Here is a 17,916-nt window from a genome sequence, read left to right as displayed (position 1 = left end):
TTAGTTGCATGAATCCGGCAAACATACAAACTCGTGGCACGCGTTTTTTAAATTAAAATGATGAGACAATTTTAAAATTAAAATCCCTCATTTTGAATATGATTCAAAATTTATATCAAACCGGAAAAGTAAAAATTAAAAGAGTTTAATTTTTCCTTGCCTTCCATCAACCGTGGTTGCATGTTGATCGCTACCCGCGGACAGCGTCTGGCTCATATTATTGGGGAGGCCTGTACGCCGGAAAGCTGTGACTTCCACCGGACATATGATGTGAATTGAGTGGAACTCCCATAACTTCGGCTCATATTATTGGGGGAACTTATGGCGACCGTCTACTACAATTCAATATTGATGGGCCGGTTTGACACGCGAAAATAAACGACGTCATATTATTGGGTCCTTATTAAACGTGAGGCAAAACACGCGGAGGTTGCATAGGGATGCAATTGGACTCTACCTTTTAGAAATTATAATTGGCTTATATTATTCGGGATTATAATTGGCTAATTGGACTCTACGTGCCCACTAAGGAAATACGATTTCCCTTTTTCATCAGAGGGTGGTGAAAATGTCAAAATAGTGGGAGGAAGATTTATAAAATAAAATCCATATTTTATATCTTAAAATTATTTTAAAATAATCAGCAACCATTATTCTGTTTCCGTATCAGTATATTTTCGATTTCGTCACATAATCCAATTTTTCTATTAACAAGCTAATCGAATATAATTTTCAAGACTGGTTGGGAAAATTGTTCTGAATTCAGAGAAAATAGCATACACACTAATGTCAGTCTTGTTGAACCGACAGAGCATGCAAGATGGTAGGACCATAGTATGCAAGCTAAAGTGTAACATGCTCGCTTCTATGTCAAATGAACTGTAGGGACAGTTTGAGGAAATGTTGAATGCTGCTGACATTCAAATACACATGCAAGAGTTGCATGGTGCGTGAAACTCGTACATGATGCACACCACTTTTAAAAGCTCATGACTACACGCATGCAAGATGGGGCTTTGGCCCATGAGCGTGGTGTACATATGACTGTGCTTATTGAATATGTGGTGGGCTTGGAATATGTGATTCCTAACGAGTTACTAGATAACATCATTTTGTTGTCTCTCTCTTCCTCATTTGACGGGATTATGGTGAACTTCAATTTGAATAAGATAGATGATAGCCTTGAAGAGCTAGTCAATACGCTTATAACTTATTAGATCACCATAAAACAGGGAATTGTTGTTTTTCTAATGGGCCTCTCATCAGACGAAAAATAGCCCACAAGGTAAGGGAAAGAAATGTTCTGTCCTTCACAAGAAAAACAATCTCAATAAGAGGCAAACTCTGAAGGACACTTAAAGGGCCTACAAAGCCTGATAAGTCAGAACATATTTATTTCACTGCAAGAAGTCCGGACATAAGAAATTATATGCGCCAGAAATGTTTTGGAAATAATAAGTGAATGTCCAAGTACACGCTATTTCAACAACAAAAGAAAGTTAGATGATTCAAATCCCACACAAATATGACACGCTAGACTAGGTCGTATTTCCAAATAAGGATGCACAAACTAGTGGGAGAAGACATGTTTGACTCGTCAGACATAAATTCTCTACATGCTTGTAAATCCTGTCTAAAAGGAAAAATGACCAAGATTCCATTCAATGGAAACGTGGAACGTGCGCATGGTCTACTGGATTTGATCCAAACAGACGTTTGTGGCCCGCTAAGTGTTAGCACAAAATATGGGCAATCCTACTTCATTATCTTTACTGATGACCATTCGAGGTATGGATATGTTTATGTTTATGAAACAAAAAAATCTGAAGCATTTGAAATGTTCAAAGAATTCAGATCTGAAGTAGAAAACCGGCTAGAAAGAAGTATTAAGGCATTTCGATATGATCGAAGTCGAGAATACTTAAGTGCTGAATTTTTGGGTTATCTAAAAGAGAATGTGATTCTCTTACAGTGGACTCCACCAACAACACTACAATTGAATGGTGTTTTCTGAACATTGTAAGCGAACCTTGTTGGACATGGTTCTATCAATGATGAGATTCACTGAATCGCTTACATCGTTTTGGGGCTTTGCGATTGAAACTGCGGCAATGTTGTTGAATAATGTCTATACTAAAGCAGTGGATAAAACACCATATGAGATATGGATGGGAAAAACTCCCAAATATTCTTACGAGAGAATATGAGGATGTCCTGCTTACGTGAAGCAGACAGTGGGAGACAAATTGGATAGTAGATCCACTTTGTGCTACTTTGTCAGAGATCCAAAGAATTCTGTTGGATATTATTTCTATCATCCCAATGAAGCAAAAGTGTTTGTTTCAAGAAATGTCACCTTTTTGGAAAGGGAATTTCTATTAGATAGAAAAGGCAAGATGATAGAACTTGAAGAAATTCAAGATACTCCCTCAGAAGTTGAACCCATTTCCCAAGAACCAGTAGTTGAAGTACAAGCTCCTAGAAGGTCTGATAGGGCTATTAGACCGCCTGCAAGATATACGCTTCTTCATGAACAAAGTCACGATGAGCATTGTGTTGGATGTGATCCAAAGAATTTCAAAGAAGCAATATCTGATACTGATTCAACCAAATGGCTTGAAGTCATGCAGTCAGAAATGGACTCTATGTATTCAAACCAAGTCTGGACATTGGTGGATCAACCTGAGGGAATCGTTCCCATAGGGTGCAAATGGATCTACAAAAGAAAGCTTGGAACGAATGGGAAGGTAGTGACCTTCAAAGCAAGGCTGGTTGAAAAAGATTATACTCAAAGGCAATGAGTTGACTATGAGAAAATTTTTTCACTAGTTGCTATGTTTAAGTTCATTAGAATACTACTAGCCATACCAGCATAGTATGACTATGAGATATGGCAAATGGATGTAAAGACTGCATTCCTCAATGGAGACATCAAAGAAGAAATTTATATGTCTCAACCTGAGGGATACACATCAGTAGGAAGTGAGCATAAGGTATGCAAACTTCAGAGATCAATATATGGTCTCAAGCAGGAATCAAGGAGTTAGAACCTCGGATTTGATAGCACTATCAAAGAGTTAGGTTTTGCTAAGAATCCAGAGGAACCATGTGTGTACAAGAAAGTTAGTGGGAGTGTAGTGACATTCCTAGTACTTTATGTTGATGATATCCTGCTCATTAGGAATGATGTAGGATTACTGCAATCAACTAAAGTATGGTTAGCAAGTAAATTCTCCATGAAAGACATGGGTGAACCATCCTATGTATTGAGAATACAAATCTATAGAGATAGATCAAAAGGATGTTGGGCTCACCCAAGCGATTTATATCGATATCATTCTAAATAGATTCTCTATGGAAGAGTCCAAGAGAGGATACTTACCAATGTGTCATGGTACTACTCTATCTAAAGCTATGTGTCCCAAAACTGATGAAGAGATAGAGATGATGACACGTATTCTATATGCGTCAGCTATTGGTAGTATCATGCATGGTATGATATCGACACGTCCTGATGTTGCTTACGCTTTGAGTGTTACAAGCAGATATCAGGCGAACCCTTGTCCAATAAATTGGAAGGCTGTGAAAGATATTCTTAAGTACTTGAGAATGACTGAGAACTTGTTCATGGTCTAAAGGGGTGGAGAATTAAAATTGGAAGGCTACACTGATTCTAGCTTCCAATGTGACGTAGATGATTCGAAATCGACCTCTGGTTTTGTATTCATGCTATATGGTGCGGCTGTCTCTTTGAAAAGTTCCAAGTAAGACACCGTTGCGGATTCCACCACTGAAGCTGAATATATTGTTGCATCTGATGCAGTCAAAGAGGTAGTTTGGATGGGGAATTTTGTCCAAGTGTTGGGCGTTATTCCTAATGAAGTTGATCCAGTCCCGTCGTACTGCGACAACACTGGTGCCATTGCGCAAGCAAAGGAACTAAGGTCTCATCAGCGATCCAAACATGTACTGAGGAAGTTCCACATCATACGGGAGATTGTGGGAAGAGGAGACATATCAGTCGAAAGAGTCCCCTCTGCAGATAATGTTGCTGATCCACTTACATAGCCCTTGCCAGGACCATTGTTTGAAAAGCATCGCGAAAAAATGAGATTAAAGTTAAGGGTAGTTGGCTCTAGGGCAAGTGGGAGATTGTTAGAGTAGATGCCCTGTAAGCCAACGGTTGGCTAGGGAATTTATTGACTCAAGTGAAACATACAATCTTTATTTTAATATAATTTAACTTTTTATGGTCTTGTTATACTTTATCTGTATACCCATGCAAACAGCATAGATAAAGTCCTTGATTATGCTTTAATACAAATGAATCGTAATTCGATGTTGAAACTCATTTGTAAACACTGCATATTCTAAATTCGTTCCTAGTCGCTTCAGCCGCCTAAAACAGGGATAAAGGCCGCTTGAGCTCGAGACTAGCATCTGTGATGTTGTGTACTGCGTTTCTTGGTAAGGGCATAGTGATGTCTAAACATGCAGATGGGTAGTCATATGATGATTATACCGAACAACCCTCCCTCGGACTTTCCAAGTGGTTATCATTCATCGAGAGGATAAGTCGTGATTATGATTGTACACCATTAGTCCTTACGACCCGGGACAACACTGAGGCTCTATATGCTAGGGCTGTGCTTTGACTCGTTTACCGGCTCCAGGAGAGTCATCAGGTGGCGAGGTTGGGTATAGTTGCGACACATATAGGAGCCAGTGCATTGTAGTCGGGGATTCACCGCTCACCTGCGGGTGTGGATATCCTATGTGATCTAATGTAATAATAGTGCATGGAATCTCTGGCCAGAGTATGAGATGTACGTTGGAGAAAGAGTTCTCCAATAGTACATGCGATGCCACTATTATAGTTATCACATAGTTATCGAATTAATATGCAACCCTCGATGAACCAATGGTTGCAGATTCGATCGGGATATATGAGATGAAGGGACCGTACTGTACGTTAATCATAATCGACTGGTTCTTGCAGGCACTATCAGTGATACCTAGGGGATCATGGGGCGATGCTACTAGACGCTCTTACCATGATCCGATGGGTGCAATCAGAAATGAGTTCTGACATTCTTGATCAAGGTGTTGATAGAAAGAATGGGGCTAACTAGGGTAAGCCCGAATAAAGGATTCTGTCCTGAATCACAAAGAGTTGTGAACCCACGGCTAGCTGTATCCCTGAACCATTGAGGGTCACACAAGCACTGGATCGTTTGTTCCCGTTGAGATAATAATTCAAAGAGTTGAATTTATATTATGATATAGTAAATTCAAGGAGTTGAATTTATGATAATTAAATTTTGAGAAAATAAATTCAAGGAGTTGAATTTATGGGTTAGTAAATTCAAGAAGTTGAATTTATGAAATTTGGAGAGAATAAACTCAAGGAGTTGAATTTATAAAATTTTGATGATTTAATTTATTAAACTCAAAAGTTGAGTTTATTAAATATTAAATTTTGGAGATGATAAATTCAAGGAGTTGAATTTGTAATATTAAATTCAAATGTTGAATTTATAATATATTTAATTTATTAAGTTCAAAGGTTGAGTTTATTAAATATTAAATTAAATATATTGAGAGTATGTTTAATGGGCTTGTAGGAGTACAAGTCCAACATATTAAATAATTAAAGTTATTAATGGACCTTGATTAATTAATTAAACTAGTTGGACTAGCCCAATTGATTAATCAAGCCCATTAAAGTTAATTATGGAATTTAGGTCAAGATTATTGTTTTTAATATAAAATATAGATTGACCTAGCCTCCACCCATCTTTTGGAGATAGCCATCCACGTGAATGGCATAAAAACTCTCCAAAATTATTTAGGCCATTTTTCAAGAAAAGGAATTTGATTCCTCTCACAAATATTTGATCTCAACGTAAAAGTTCTTCCAAATTTTCTAGTGCAATTTGGAAGAGGATCAAACAATTCAGTCGTGGACCTGATTAGACGAAACGAAAGGAGCCTCTTGAAGAGAGTTCGTAGGGATTCATCAAGAGCCAGATCTGTTATACCGGATCGGTTGGTGTCCAGTGATTAATTCACCAAAGGTATAACGATTCTAACACCCTATGAATGTTTTGATTTAAATCATACGAGCGCCCAAACATATTTTGATCGTCAAAATAAATAAAATTTTTTATACTTCCGCTGCGTTTGGACGTGTAGAAAAACGAGATCCAACACAAATAACTTGTTCTTTGCATGAGAAGGGGCTGCCATGATGTCTAGTTATGTTTAAGTAAAACTTTTATGTGAATCAAAGTCCCTCACACTCACCTAAATCACGGCAGAATCGAAGAAACAAGCAGGAAGCGTAAAACTTGATGTCAAAGGGTTGGGGTGATCGGGTTCCTTGTTCAAGGGTGAGGCACGGTCTTGGCTTGGGCCAGGGCACGGCCAGAGGCTATCATGAGTCATGGTGAGAGTCCTAGACAAGCTAGGACCCGAGTAGGGGTTGGGGAAAGAGTCCTATCCATGCTAGGACTCTACCCGAGAAGCTGTCCAGGAAGTGCGCAGAGTTCGCGCTGCTTCGAGGGGTTTGGGACTCGGTCTGGGGTTCAAGGGCTGGGTCAAGGTGATGCACTAGAGTCCTAGGAGGGTGCTCGGGTGGTTGGTTCAAGGGCTGGGCTCGTTGGTAAGGGTTGGGAAGCAAATCAAAGAGTCCTAGCTCCATAAGGATTCTCGGCCAGCTTAGGGGCTGTTTGGGGTTGCTCGTTTTGTTGTTTGGGTTGGGTTCTTAGTGATCTAAGGGTCCAGTAGGTTACTTTATGTTATTTCATATTGAGGAAAAAGGAGTTTATGTTTGCATGTCATGAAATGTTATTTTTACGTAAAAGTATTTTCACTGTTGCGTGTGGTTTTATATGTATTATTTGCTATAAAGATTATGGTGTGTTGAGTCTTTAGACTCACTAGGTGTGATGGATGCAGGTGAAGTTGAGGGAGGACTTGACGGATGATTTTACTAGACTGAAGGCACACACAACCCAAGGACCAGTGCTTCTACTTTCTCCGCATTTATGATTTATGTTAAAGATTTTAAGACTATTTATTTATGTTTTTTGAGAGATTTTCGAGAGGTTTAGTATGAGCTATATTTTTCAAACTTATTGCTTTTTACGTTTGGTAAAATAGTTGACGATTTCATTTTATGACTATTGCACTTGATTTTTAAAATGCTAGTTGGTTGATGTTTTCTTTTAAGGAGTAAAATATTTTCATGTGGTAAATGTACGTCGTCGAAAATTGAGTGTTTAAAAAAAATTTCTAGTGCTTTTTAAGCAATAAAAAAGGGAGACGTTTCAATCACAATATTATTACCTGGCTGCGTCAATTCGATTGCAAGAAAATGGAAACTTTTCGTTGACAAAAATGGATGCATAATTCGAAATTTTATGTCCTTAAACTGGAAATCATTTTAAAAAACACTAAAGCATCAAGAACTAAAATAGCATGCTCAATTGATCAACACAAAGCACGACGATATAAGAAAAAATAAGAAGTGACAGACATCAGCAATTGCTATCTTCAACTAGAGTCAAAATCTGACCATTTATTTAGATCAGCACAAAGATTAAGTGGTCGGACGCGGCGGGCGGTAGCAGGAGTGGAGGAGACCTAGAGTACGCCTTTGTTGGTGAAAGGAGACGTGTGAGAAGGGTAAGGCTATTTCTTGTTTCTTTTTATTTTTTTAAATCAGAAAATGACATTGTCTGCCACGTAATCAGTCGCTTTGTGATCATGTTTTTCTCATATCAAACCACATATTCCACGTTTAGCCTCTACATTTCGTCCTCTCTGTTTCATCACAATTTCTTGAAAACCTCTTAATTGTCGAAAAAATTTGGAAATTGCATCTGAAAGAAACTTAATATTAGCCAGTGAAAGCTGGATCAAACATCTGCTTCCTCTGATCCAAGAAATTGCGTGTAATTTTCTTGATGCCTTTCTGATTATTATTCATCTCCTTCAACTCAACTTTTTGTCATCTTCTGAGACCTGATTTGCTCGTCTTTTCTTCACTTCCCAACAAATCCCTCTCCCACAAATTCCTCCCAAAGTCTTCTCCATTGTTTGGTTTTTTTAGATCAGTTTTCACCTGTTTTCCGTTCGTACGTGTTCGATTCCCACAACCCAATTCTTTCAGCGTCAATATCAAGCTAACAAAAAACTCACATCACAAAACCAATAAAAAAGCAACCTTTTTCTGATTGAATTCAGTTTTTATTTTCACCCCAAAAAATGCAAGATCCGTATATGTATCTTCAGATCAAAGCACAAGTGCAACAGCAGCCACAGTTCCCGGAGCAAGAACAATTGAAGTGCCCAAGGTGTGATTCCCCTAACACCAAGTTTTGCTACTACAACAACTACAATCTGTCTCAGCCTCGCCACTTCTGCAAGAGCTGCAAAAGGTACTGGACTAAAGGCGGCGCCTTGAGGAACATCCCCGTTGGCGGAGGCTCCCGGAAGAACGCCAAGCGGAGCTCCTCCGCCACAAACAACCAGCAGAGCAAGCGCCCGGCAGCATCTTCATCGCCATCTAACAACAGAAACAGCAACAATTCTGCTGCAGGTTCCGAGTTATTGCCCCTCAAGGGAGAAGACAACTACGGGCCTGGGCTATTCGGAAACTTAATGGATGTGAGTGGGAGTTTCATCTCACTTCTGGGGTCTAACGGTGGGCAGTACGGTAATTTCCTCGGGTCAAATTTGGCGTTGGGTGATCATTTCGGAGGTCCAGATCAGGGCCACCATGGTTTGGGTCCTCAAGTAATTGGTATGGCGAGTGGCAATAGCAATAATGGCGATGGGTTCTTGAACATTGAGGACGGTGGCGAATCTGGCTGTTGGAGTGGCGGAAATGGCTTGTCTGGTCTTGCTATTTATACACCAGGCTCAAATTTTCACTAGTGCAAAAAGGTAAGAAGAAAACTACAGGGAAAAAATGGGTTCACTCGATTAAATGTTCATTCAATGAGAGGGATTTGGCTCTTCGTTTTCTTCCAAGTCTCTTACGATCAAGAAACTTAAAGAGGAAAACAGTTGTCCACTCGATTAAATCTTGTGTCGATATTATATAAAATTATGAGTCCATTATATGTCGATGGTCCTCACTGATGATGGAGTTGGCACTTTCTCTATAGCTATGCCTTTTGTTTTGTTTAGGGATGTGTTTTTTGAGACATTGTATGTAGAGTTTCTCTAATGGTGGATTATTCGATCATGAAATGGCTTCTTGTTTCGTTGTTTCTCCATGTTTGATTTTGGAGGAATTGTGTTCCACCTTATGCATATGTTGGACAGATTAGTGCATACTTGCGGAGACTTGGACTAAATAACCGGGGGGAAAAATCTTCCGCTACGATGCAATTGTAAGATGAAAAATACGATGGAGTAATTCATCCGCATGCAAATCTAAAGAAAACGACAAATGACTAATTAAATGGTTTTAATGACATGAATTAATTATGATGTGCATGATTACATGTTCAAAATAGGGTTTTCTGTTATATTGTATAAAACCGTGTTTTAAAGGTTATTCGATCGAGGAACGAAAATCGAGGACCATATGAGGGAAAATATTTTTATTAAATAATTATTTTTAATTGCTCAATGTGTGGTGTAATTTAAATGGATCGAAAATAATGTGTTTTTATACGTCGATTCGTATTTTAAGCCGACAATCAATTTCAATAAAAATAAGAACTTTTTGAGAACTCGGAAAATATTTAAATAATAACTAATGATCTTAATTGGTTTATTATACTAAGTTAATGGGCCTAAACTTGCGCTATATGTTTTAATTAAAGTAAAAGGCCAAAACCCTCCCTATACACACACATAACACACGCACACTTCACCTAATAATACTAGGACTCTTCTTCTCCATCAGCAACACTCACTACACGAGTTTGAGAAAAAAATCACTAAATTTTGAAGGAAAATTCAGCAAGGGTCCCTATCCGCCAACGTTCCTCGCATCGAAAGCCAGAGAATTCCCACTACCGCTGGCAGGCCAGCAGGTCATTTCGTGTGTAGTAAACGCAAAGGCACGCCTTAATCTTTCTTCAAACATCTTTCACACCATATTATATATATTTGATTATCCTTGCATGAAAAACATGATACACCATTTGTTTTTTCGTTTTTATGGCTTTATATGCATTAAAGTACAGTTTTATTTTTTTTAAACTCTTCCTAATGATGCACAAAGGGGCTGCCATGGTAGAGGTACTTGAAGGGACGTTTTTACAACACGTTAAGGGTCCATAGATGCATAAATAAGGGCAACACATGTAAGGTTGAGGTCTTGAGCGAAAATAGGGTTCTCATGGGACAAAGGCTTGCATTTTTGGCCCTAGGAAGAAGCAGGTTGTTAGCTACTAGTAGGGAAGTGATTATGGGCCCTATTAGGGTATATTTATGGTCCTAGACGGCTCAAGGGGACGCTGGTGCGAAGCCTAGGAAGGAGAAGCACGTATGATGAAACGTCAACTACTCATTTTGTTTAAAAAGTACTATTTTTTTTACCCTCATATTTTCGGCCGAAATCCATATACATCCATAAAATATTTTTGACATTCTTTTAAAAATAAAACAACCAACTAATATTTGAAAAATCAAGGAAATGGTTTAAACATAAAATCATCCAACATTTTTCCAAACCTAAAAGCATCATTTTGAAAAGTATAGCACATACTATCAACCTCTCAAAAACACTCAAAAAGCATAACTAAATAATCGTAAAATCTTTAATCATAAACATAATCATAAGTGCGGAAAACTAGAAGCATTGGTCCTCGGGTTATGTGCACCTTCAGTCCAGTCAGATCAACCATCAAGACCTCCATTATCATTATTATCATAATCACCTGCATCAATCATATCTAGTGAGTCTAAAGACTCAATACATCATAATCTTGATAACGAGCAATACATATACAAATCATTTACTTAAAATAACGTTTCCATGATCATGCATAAACATAACATTTTTCATTTTCATCAATCCATATCATTCGTTATTTTATCATAAACATTTCCATTTTTTTCATCATAAGCATATACGTTTTTCTTATTGAATTTGGATTATTAATTGTGACTTTCGTATCATCATAAGGTCGATGGATCCATCTATCATGTAACCACAGTACTGAGCGGCGGGGACATCAGCGACACTCTCACCTGTCAACTGAGCATTGGTCTATCATCATCATATGGAAATATGATTGTCGGGCTCCCTCTGAAGCCTTCTCCAGTAAATGAGATCCCTCTGGGGCCTTTTCCCTCACGTTATCCCCAATTATATCATCATAATAGTCACAATTACTTCACCTCCTCCAACGTTTCATATTATCATAACTTTACAAAATCATGCATAGAAAATATCATTTTTCTTTTTAAATCAAACACGCAACATATCTTTTAATTGTCCATATTAAATCATAAAATCCTTAAATATTTAAAATAATCATTTTAACATATAAAACAGCATTCAGATCACTACAATGACATTTACTAATTTTCGGGTGTAAAATTACCGTTTTACCCCTAGACGTAAAATTTCATGTTTTTGACTTTTTCTTCATTTAATTGACTCTAACATGTCCCAAATATTTATTTGAGCTTAAATTAAATTTACCACAATTTTATTTAGCATAAATTCTATACTTTCCAATTATTCCACAATTTATCATTTTTAATGTATTTTAATCCCGAATTAATTCAAAGTTTAATATAAAATCCCTAAATTAAAAATTTAGACTTTTTATATTATTTTAACCCTCGTGAACCATGACTCGACCCCCCCGTGAGCCATGTTTCGAATTTATGAACCAAAAGAAAACCCTAGTCGATCCATGCTAGACCCTTACGAGACATCTTCAATTTTCATTAAGCCAAGCTCGGACCATCTTGAGCCGAACCCTGCCCAGCCCTTCCAGGAACCCTCGTGGGCCCTTAGAACCATAGGACTTGACCCCAGGCTTGAAACCGAAGCCCCCAACCCAGCAACAAAACTGGCCGAGAATTCTTTCTAGCCTAGATCCCTCGAACTCGACCCTATGACCTAGTCAACCAAACCAGCCCCTTGTGCACCCTCTTAGGACCCTAGTGAGTCACCCTAGCCCAGCCCGAAGCCTTCTGGCCGAGCCACCTTCTCCCTGCAATGTTGCGCAACCAGCGTGCCTGCACATGCTTCTAGGATTGGAGCTAGGACTCCTGCCCAGCCCTGGTGCTCGAGCCCTAGCGTGGCTAGGACTTTTTCCCTGACTCACACATAACCCTAGCCATCTCTGGTCCCAGCCAAGACCAAGCCAAGCAACAAACCCCACAAACCGAGCCCCTTGATCAACATGACAGAAAAATGGTTCCAGCTTGTGTTCATGTTCGTGTGCATCGTTTTGTGCAAGATCTAGGACCCTTAAACTTGTGTAAAACATGCCCCTTAACATCCTAGTTCATGGCAGCCTCTTTAACACATAAAAACATGTTTTTGGAACCAAAAATCAAGAGTTAATCACATGCATATGCATAGTTACGAAAATAATAAGTTGTATTACTTGTTTGAATTCAAAAAATAATCAAATAAATACTATGGTGTGATAGATGATAAAGAAGAATATGGCGTGCCTTTGCGTGATTTACGCACGAAATAACGTTGACGATTGAAGAACGACGACGAGGGAACGACGGCTTGAAAAACCTTGCAACTTTCGATGCTTTCTCTTGAAGAAAATGTGTGTGCTGTGTGATATGAGGGAGAGAGTCCTTGTGTGTGTGTGTGTGCTAGGGTGGGGCGAGAGTTTATGGTATTGGGGTAGGGTTTTTGCACTTTAAATATTAAATAAAATCCTAACCAAACACTAATTGCTAGCTTAGGCCCATTAACAATGTTAATTAGGTCCACTTAGCACATTAGTGCTTAATTAAAATATTTTGAGTAGAAAAGTTTGTGAATTTATTAACCAGGTTTCCAACCCGTTCGGTTTTTTGTTGAAAATCCAACACCGATAAAATTTACATCCCGGCGTATAAAATCACCTCAAAAGCCCTTATTTTCAAAAATAAGAAAAAATATCAATCATATTTTAAATAATCAAAAACAATTTTTAATAAAATTATTTTCCATTTTTCAGTCATCGGTCTCCGTTCTTCGATCGCAACTCAAATATCCTTTAAAAATTAATGCAACCATGAAAAAAGTACATTTTAAACATGTTACCATGTGAGGACCCGGACGCTAATTCATTTTCTTAATCGTTATTAATATCAAATGTAACAATTAAGTAATGTGGGACATAAGTTTTTTTTTTTACAATACAAATGCAGAAACGTAATGTAATCAGTTTGATATACATATCAACCTAAAAGTACAAGTCTTGTACAACATATCTTTATGTCAAACTAGGATTCAACATCTATACATTAAGTGTTGAGTCCTATTCTATTTCTGGGCCCAGGATCTCCACGCTAATTGTAATCTCTCATCATCTTCTTGTTCCTGATCCTGTCCCACCTGTTGTTATGCACACATACATACACAACAACAGCCGGATAACTCCGGTGAGAAATACATCCCAGTATAAACAACGTATACATGCAATCATATAACAACATATAATAAAGCATAACAATAATTAACAACATGTATCAATCTAAAACATGAAATGATATATAAACTGTAAATCAACTCGTGACTCGTCATCTCCGACTCGACTCATTTCTAATCTAAGGATCCCGGTTTCTGAACATTGTCACATATATCGAATCTCAGCGATAGGAGTTGATCAACAGGTACAAGTTCCAGGTACAAGTATAAAATTTGAAGAATATAGAACCACAGGTACAAGTTCCAGGTCAGGTATAAAATTTGAGTATGTTATTATCTTGGCACTGTCTCCTATCTGCTGCCTTTAAATGCTGAAAGGGAGAAGAATGACCTTGTTGCTGAAAGAAAATTCATTAGATAATATTAAAATCTGGAGAAAAAAAAGAATGCACCATGGAAAACTATAAGGGCGAGAAACTCAAGCAAAGAGCAATCTCGTCAATCTGACCTTTGGTAGTTGTCACAGAAGCTGAAGTGTAGCCCTCGTGCAACTGCCGGGATAAACTCTGAGAGTTGGATTCGCCAATAATTGCTTCATCTGAAACACAAATTCATTGCATTTATACAAATAAATGAGATCTAGTCTGACATAAATGAGAGAACATAAGAAACTATAATCAAAAATAGGATATGAGGAAATTGTGAGGCACAAAAGTACCGGGACGTTTTTGGTAGCTTTCATGAGTAGCTTTTGAATGTCCATTGTTAATTGATGGAAGGGTTACTTTCTTCACCAGATTTTCAGCACTTCTTTTATTTACAAATTTTGAATCCTCTGTGTCTTCCTCTCCTTCGGAAAATAAAGTCGGACTCGACCAACCAGTTGTATTTAAATCATTCTTACTCTTGCGAGCAAACTTTAGAAGCCTCTTAAATCCTTTAGGCACATCTTTTTGGAAGGAAAATATTTAGTCTCATATTGTGATATGTGTAGGATTGACCCGTCTCACAGATTAAGATCCGTGATACGGTCTCACATAAGACCTACTCGCACTTTAATACTTTTATTTTAATCAGCATTATCGATCTTGTCATTTACCTTGTCAAACTTGGAACATATGCTCATTCCGAACATTATTAGGAATTAAGAATTTCACAACTATGGTCATAAAACGGTCTGAAAATTCACAAAAAAGAAGATAAAGCTACGTGCCAGATAAATAGGCATTTCGAACATATTCTGGACACAACAGCTCATTTTTCTCTGCACAGTCATGTTATAGTATATAGGAGGATCTAACTCTAGGATTTCCTTGGATTTCAAACAACAATGAGGTCCTCTAAGTTTTTCTTCAAAATTAAAACACCATGGATTTACCTTGCAAACACCCAGTGATAAATAACAAAATTGATGGAAGCTGAACTTTAACAATGGGCATCACATATAGTAGAAAATAAAATTTTCAACGGAATAACTGGAGAGCAATCAAAACTCTCATACCTCCCAAAATATTTTAACCGTTCGACTCCCTTCGCTATAACCTTCCCGTATATTTAGTAATTTTTCTCAAATCATCAACATCGATGTATGAATAAAATAATATGTGTTAACAAATATTTATTTTATACATCGATATACCAATCATAAATGTCATATATGCCACATCAACTCAACAAATAAGACATATAAACACATATTCTAAGTCAAATCAATCAAACATATATCATATGACACAGATACCTGTCTTATGTTACTCGATCGCAACATACCTCAATTCTTCATCTCAGTCAATGTACGTGATCCACAATTACGATTTTAATATAGAAAATCAAACTACATCATTAACATATTCATTTCAATCAATGAATTTATTTAAAATTAACAATTCAAGTTTCAAAAATCTTTTGAAACTTTGAAAATTCATATCAAATTGAAATCATAACATAATTCAATTCCGACTTTGAAAAGTAATTTCTTGTCGGTTATTCTATTGCATATATTGAAATCAACTTCAAATACATGCTATTTCAGCGATTCAAGAAATAAAAGTTCTGAATCGAGAAGAAACTTACCTCAAAAGAACGCCCTCGATACGAGGATTCCGAATATATAATTTGTTTCGTGTTTTGACAATGTTTCGAAGAAGATTTGTACACATACAACTTGAATTCCTCGTTTATCTTTCTCGAACCTTCAAAATCTGCCCGTGAATGTCATTCTTATCACCATTAGATAGTGGTGTGCACACTGGAGCGATAAAGAAATGGCGTCCCCAGCGCTCCGAGCTCTGCCTGGAGCAATTTTTTATCGTGTCGCGCTGTGACGGTAAAGAAATAGCACCATAGCTTGCCATGCTATGTCTAAAATGTGCTTCAATGTCGCGCTAGGGCAGAAATGAAGTGGCACTCTAGCGCGCCGGTATTCTGTCCACCATACTTGATAAAGTCGAGCTGGGAAGAATTAGCGTCCTAGCGCGCCATGTTCTGTCCGAAACGCTAGGTTTCAAATCAGCAAAAGTGGTTAACATGAAAGTTGTAGATCTATGTCTTGGCTTCCATTTGCCATGAAACCTCGCTCAATTTGGATATCGGACTCGAAGGTTATGCTCGTTCTCCCAAAATGTGTTAGTGTAGGAACTTCAATGCACTAGATACTTTTTCGGGATGATTTTGACCCTATTTCCTAATAGATTTGGACAAAACTCAAAACATGAAAGTTCTAGTACTACGTATTAGCTTTCTAATGAAATTGATTTAATTTAATTTGGACTAATACTCATATAATTATGCTAAAAACCATAACATGGTCACTTATATACATCTACACTTAATAACATTACAATGTCATAAATTATCGATTCAACATATGATTTATGATAATACGATACATAGTCCTTACATAGAATGTGCTGAGTAATTAGACTCACTAGGGTTGAATGTTGCAGATGATGATATTAAGGGAGGCACTGACACTTGAGTGGATCGAGGCAGACAACACACTCCCGAGGGACATTTATTTTCCACATTAGCTTGATAGGTAAAATATTTAAAAGATTTTTGTTAATGATTTATTAGAAATATTGTTTTATGGTTTATTATGATGTTAGTTGATCTTGTTAAAGGTCGACATATGATTTTTGGTGAATTGACGATTTATGGATTTTTATGCACTTAAAATTTCATATGTCAAAGTATTTTGATTTATGAAATGTTAAATTATTTAAATTGTGAATTTTCGAAATAATGCTTATAAAAAAAATTAGTAGAATTTCAAAATTAAAAAGCGAGGGACGTTTCAATACCATATGTCATCGTCTTGAGCTGATAGATGTGTCTGCATTCTGATTTTTCAATTTTCATATTCTTGCTTTGAAAATATAGGAATTTTGTTAAAATAGGTTATTTGTTATATCATATGTACAAATATTGGAATAAATCACTCTGATACCACTTGTTAGGATTGAAGATAACAGTTTAAAAGGGATGAATGAAATGTTATGCAAAGTGTGTAAAATAATGTTAAGCTTCAGTTGTGTCAACAACTCAAGTCAATATTCCAATCAAACTGAGTAATTTGAGCTATTAGAAATAAGTTTTAAGTGTTGAAACTGGTCAAATTACTTAATGAGTATCATATAAAAGCAACAATTCAATTTTCTTCAGCTGACTTATCAGCACAGCTTGTAGTCTTAGCCGCAAGTAAATAGTAATAGTAACTAAAGAGGCAAACAATTTTTTTGTGGAGGTTCAAAGGCTAAGCTTCTACGTCTCTCCTTATTCTGTTTCATAAGGATTCCACTAGATGATTTGATCAGTACAACAAATTATACAAACTAATTTCAGTTCGGTTCCACAACCCTAATGAGCTGAAATTCCTAGCACTCTTTCTTTCAACTAGATTTGTTTTGAAACATGCTTCTGACAATTATAATTAATTCTCATAATACAACAACCCTAATGTGTAAAGGATAAGTGAGAATACAAAGTGCACGATATTGATAATTGATCGATATGATGGGAAACTAAGTGTGTGAAAAAACAACTTAAAGATGAATCTTTTGACGGATGTATGATTTGAATGTCGATGAAGATTGATAAAGCAGTAGCAGTTTTTTCGAGATATATTGTTCAGTCTTGATGCGTTTTTGATTTATTGGTGTTAGTCCCCAATGACAATAAATATATTCGATACTCACAGATCTACCGAGTAGCCGAAATCATGGTCAAATATAATATCAGCCAATTCAAATATACTGGACACTAGTTGAAATGAGTAACTAACAATTTTTTTTTTAAAAAAAAATTTTGCTAACAAATTTATTATAAACTCACAG

General features: G+C 37.0%; 1 protein-coding gene and 1 long non-coding RNA gene across 2 annotated transcripts; one reads left to right on the top strand and one right to left on the bottom strand.

Annotated features, from left to right (window-relative positions):
* The first annotated feature begins 7,500 nt into the window (after positions 1-7,500).
* LOC140810789 (uncharacterized) lies at positions 7,501-9,072 on the top strand. Its single transcript, XM_073168681.1, has one exon. It carries the CDS (start codon positions 8,272-8,274, stop codon positions 8,941-8,943), a length of 672 nt encoding a protein of 223 aa, XP_073024782.1. The 5' UTR covers positions 7,501-8,271; the 3' UTR covers positions 8,944-9,072.
* A 4,782-nt stretch (positions 9,073-13,854) lies between these two features.
* On the bottom strand, positions 13,855-14,538 carry LOC140810082 (uncharacterized). Its single transcript, XR_012113236.1, has 3 exons — positions 14,301-14,538; positions 14,091-14,180; positions 13,855-13,980 (listed from the first exon to the last, which is right to left on the bottom strand). It is a non-coding gene; the product is annotated as an uncharacterized lncRNA (long non-coding RNA).
* Positions 14,539-17,916: the final 3,378 nt, after the last annotated feature.

This window comes from Primulina eburnea, chromosome 13 (assembly GCF_022965805.1).
Source record: "Primulina eburnea isolate SZY01 chromosome 13, ASM2296580v1, whole genome shotgun sequence".
Taxonomy (NCBI): domain Eukaryota; kingdom Viridiplantae; phylum Streptophyta; class Magnoliopsida; order Lamiales; family Gesneriaceae; genus Primulina; species Primulina eburnea.
This window is presented reverse-complemented; position numbering and strand designations above follow the sequence as displayed.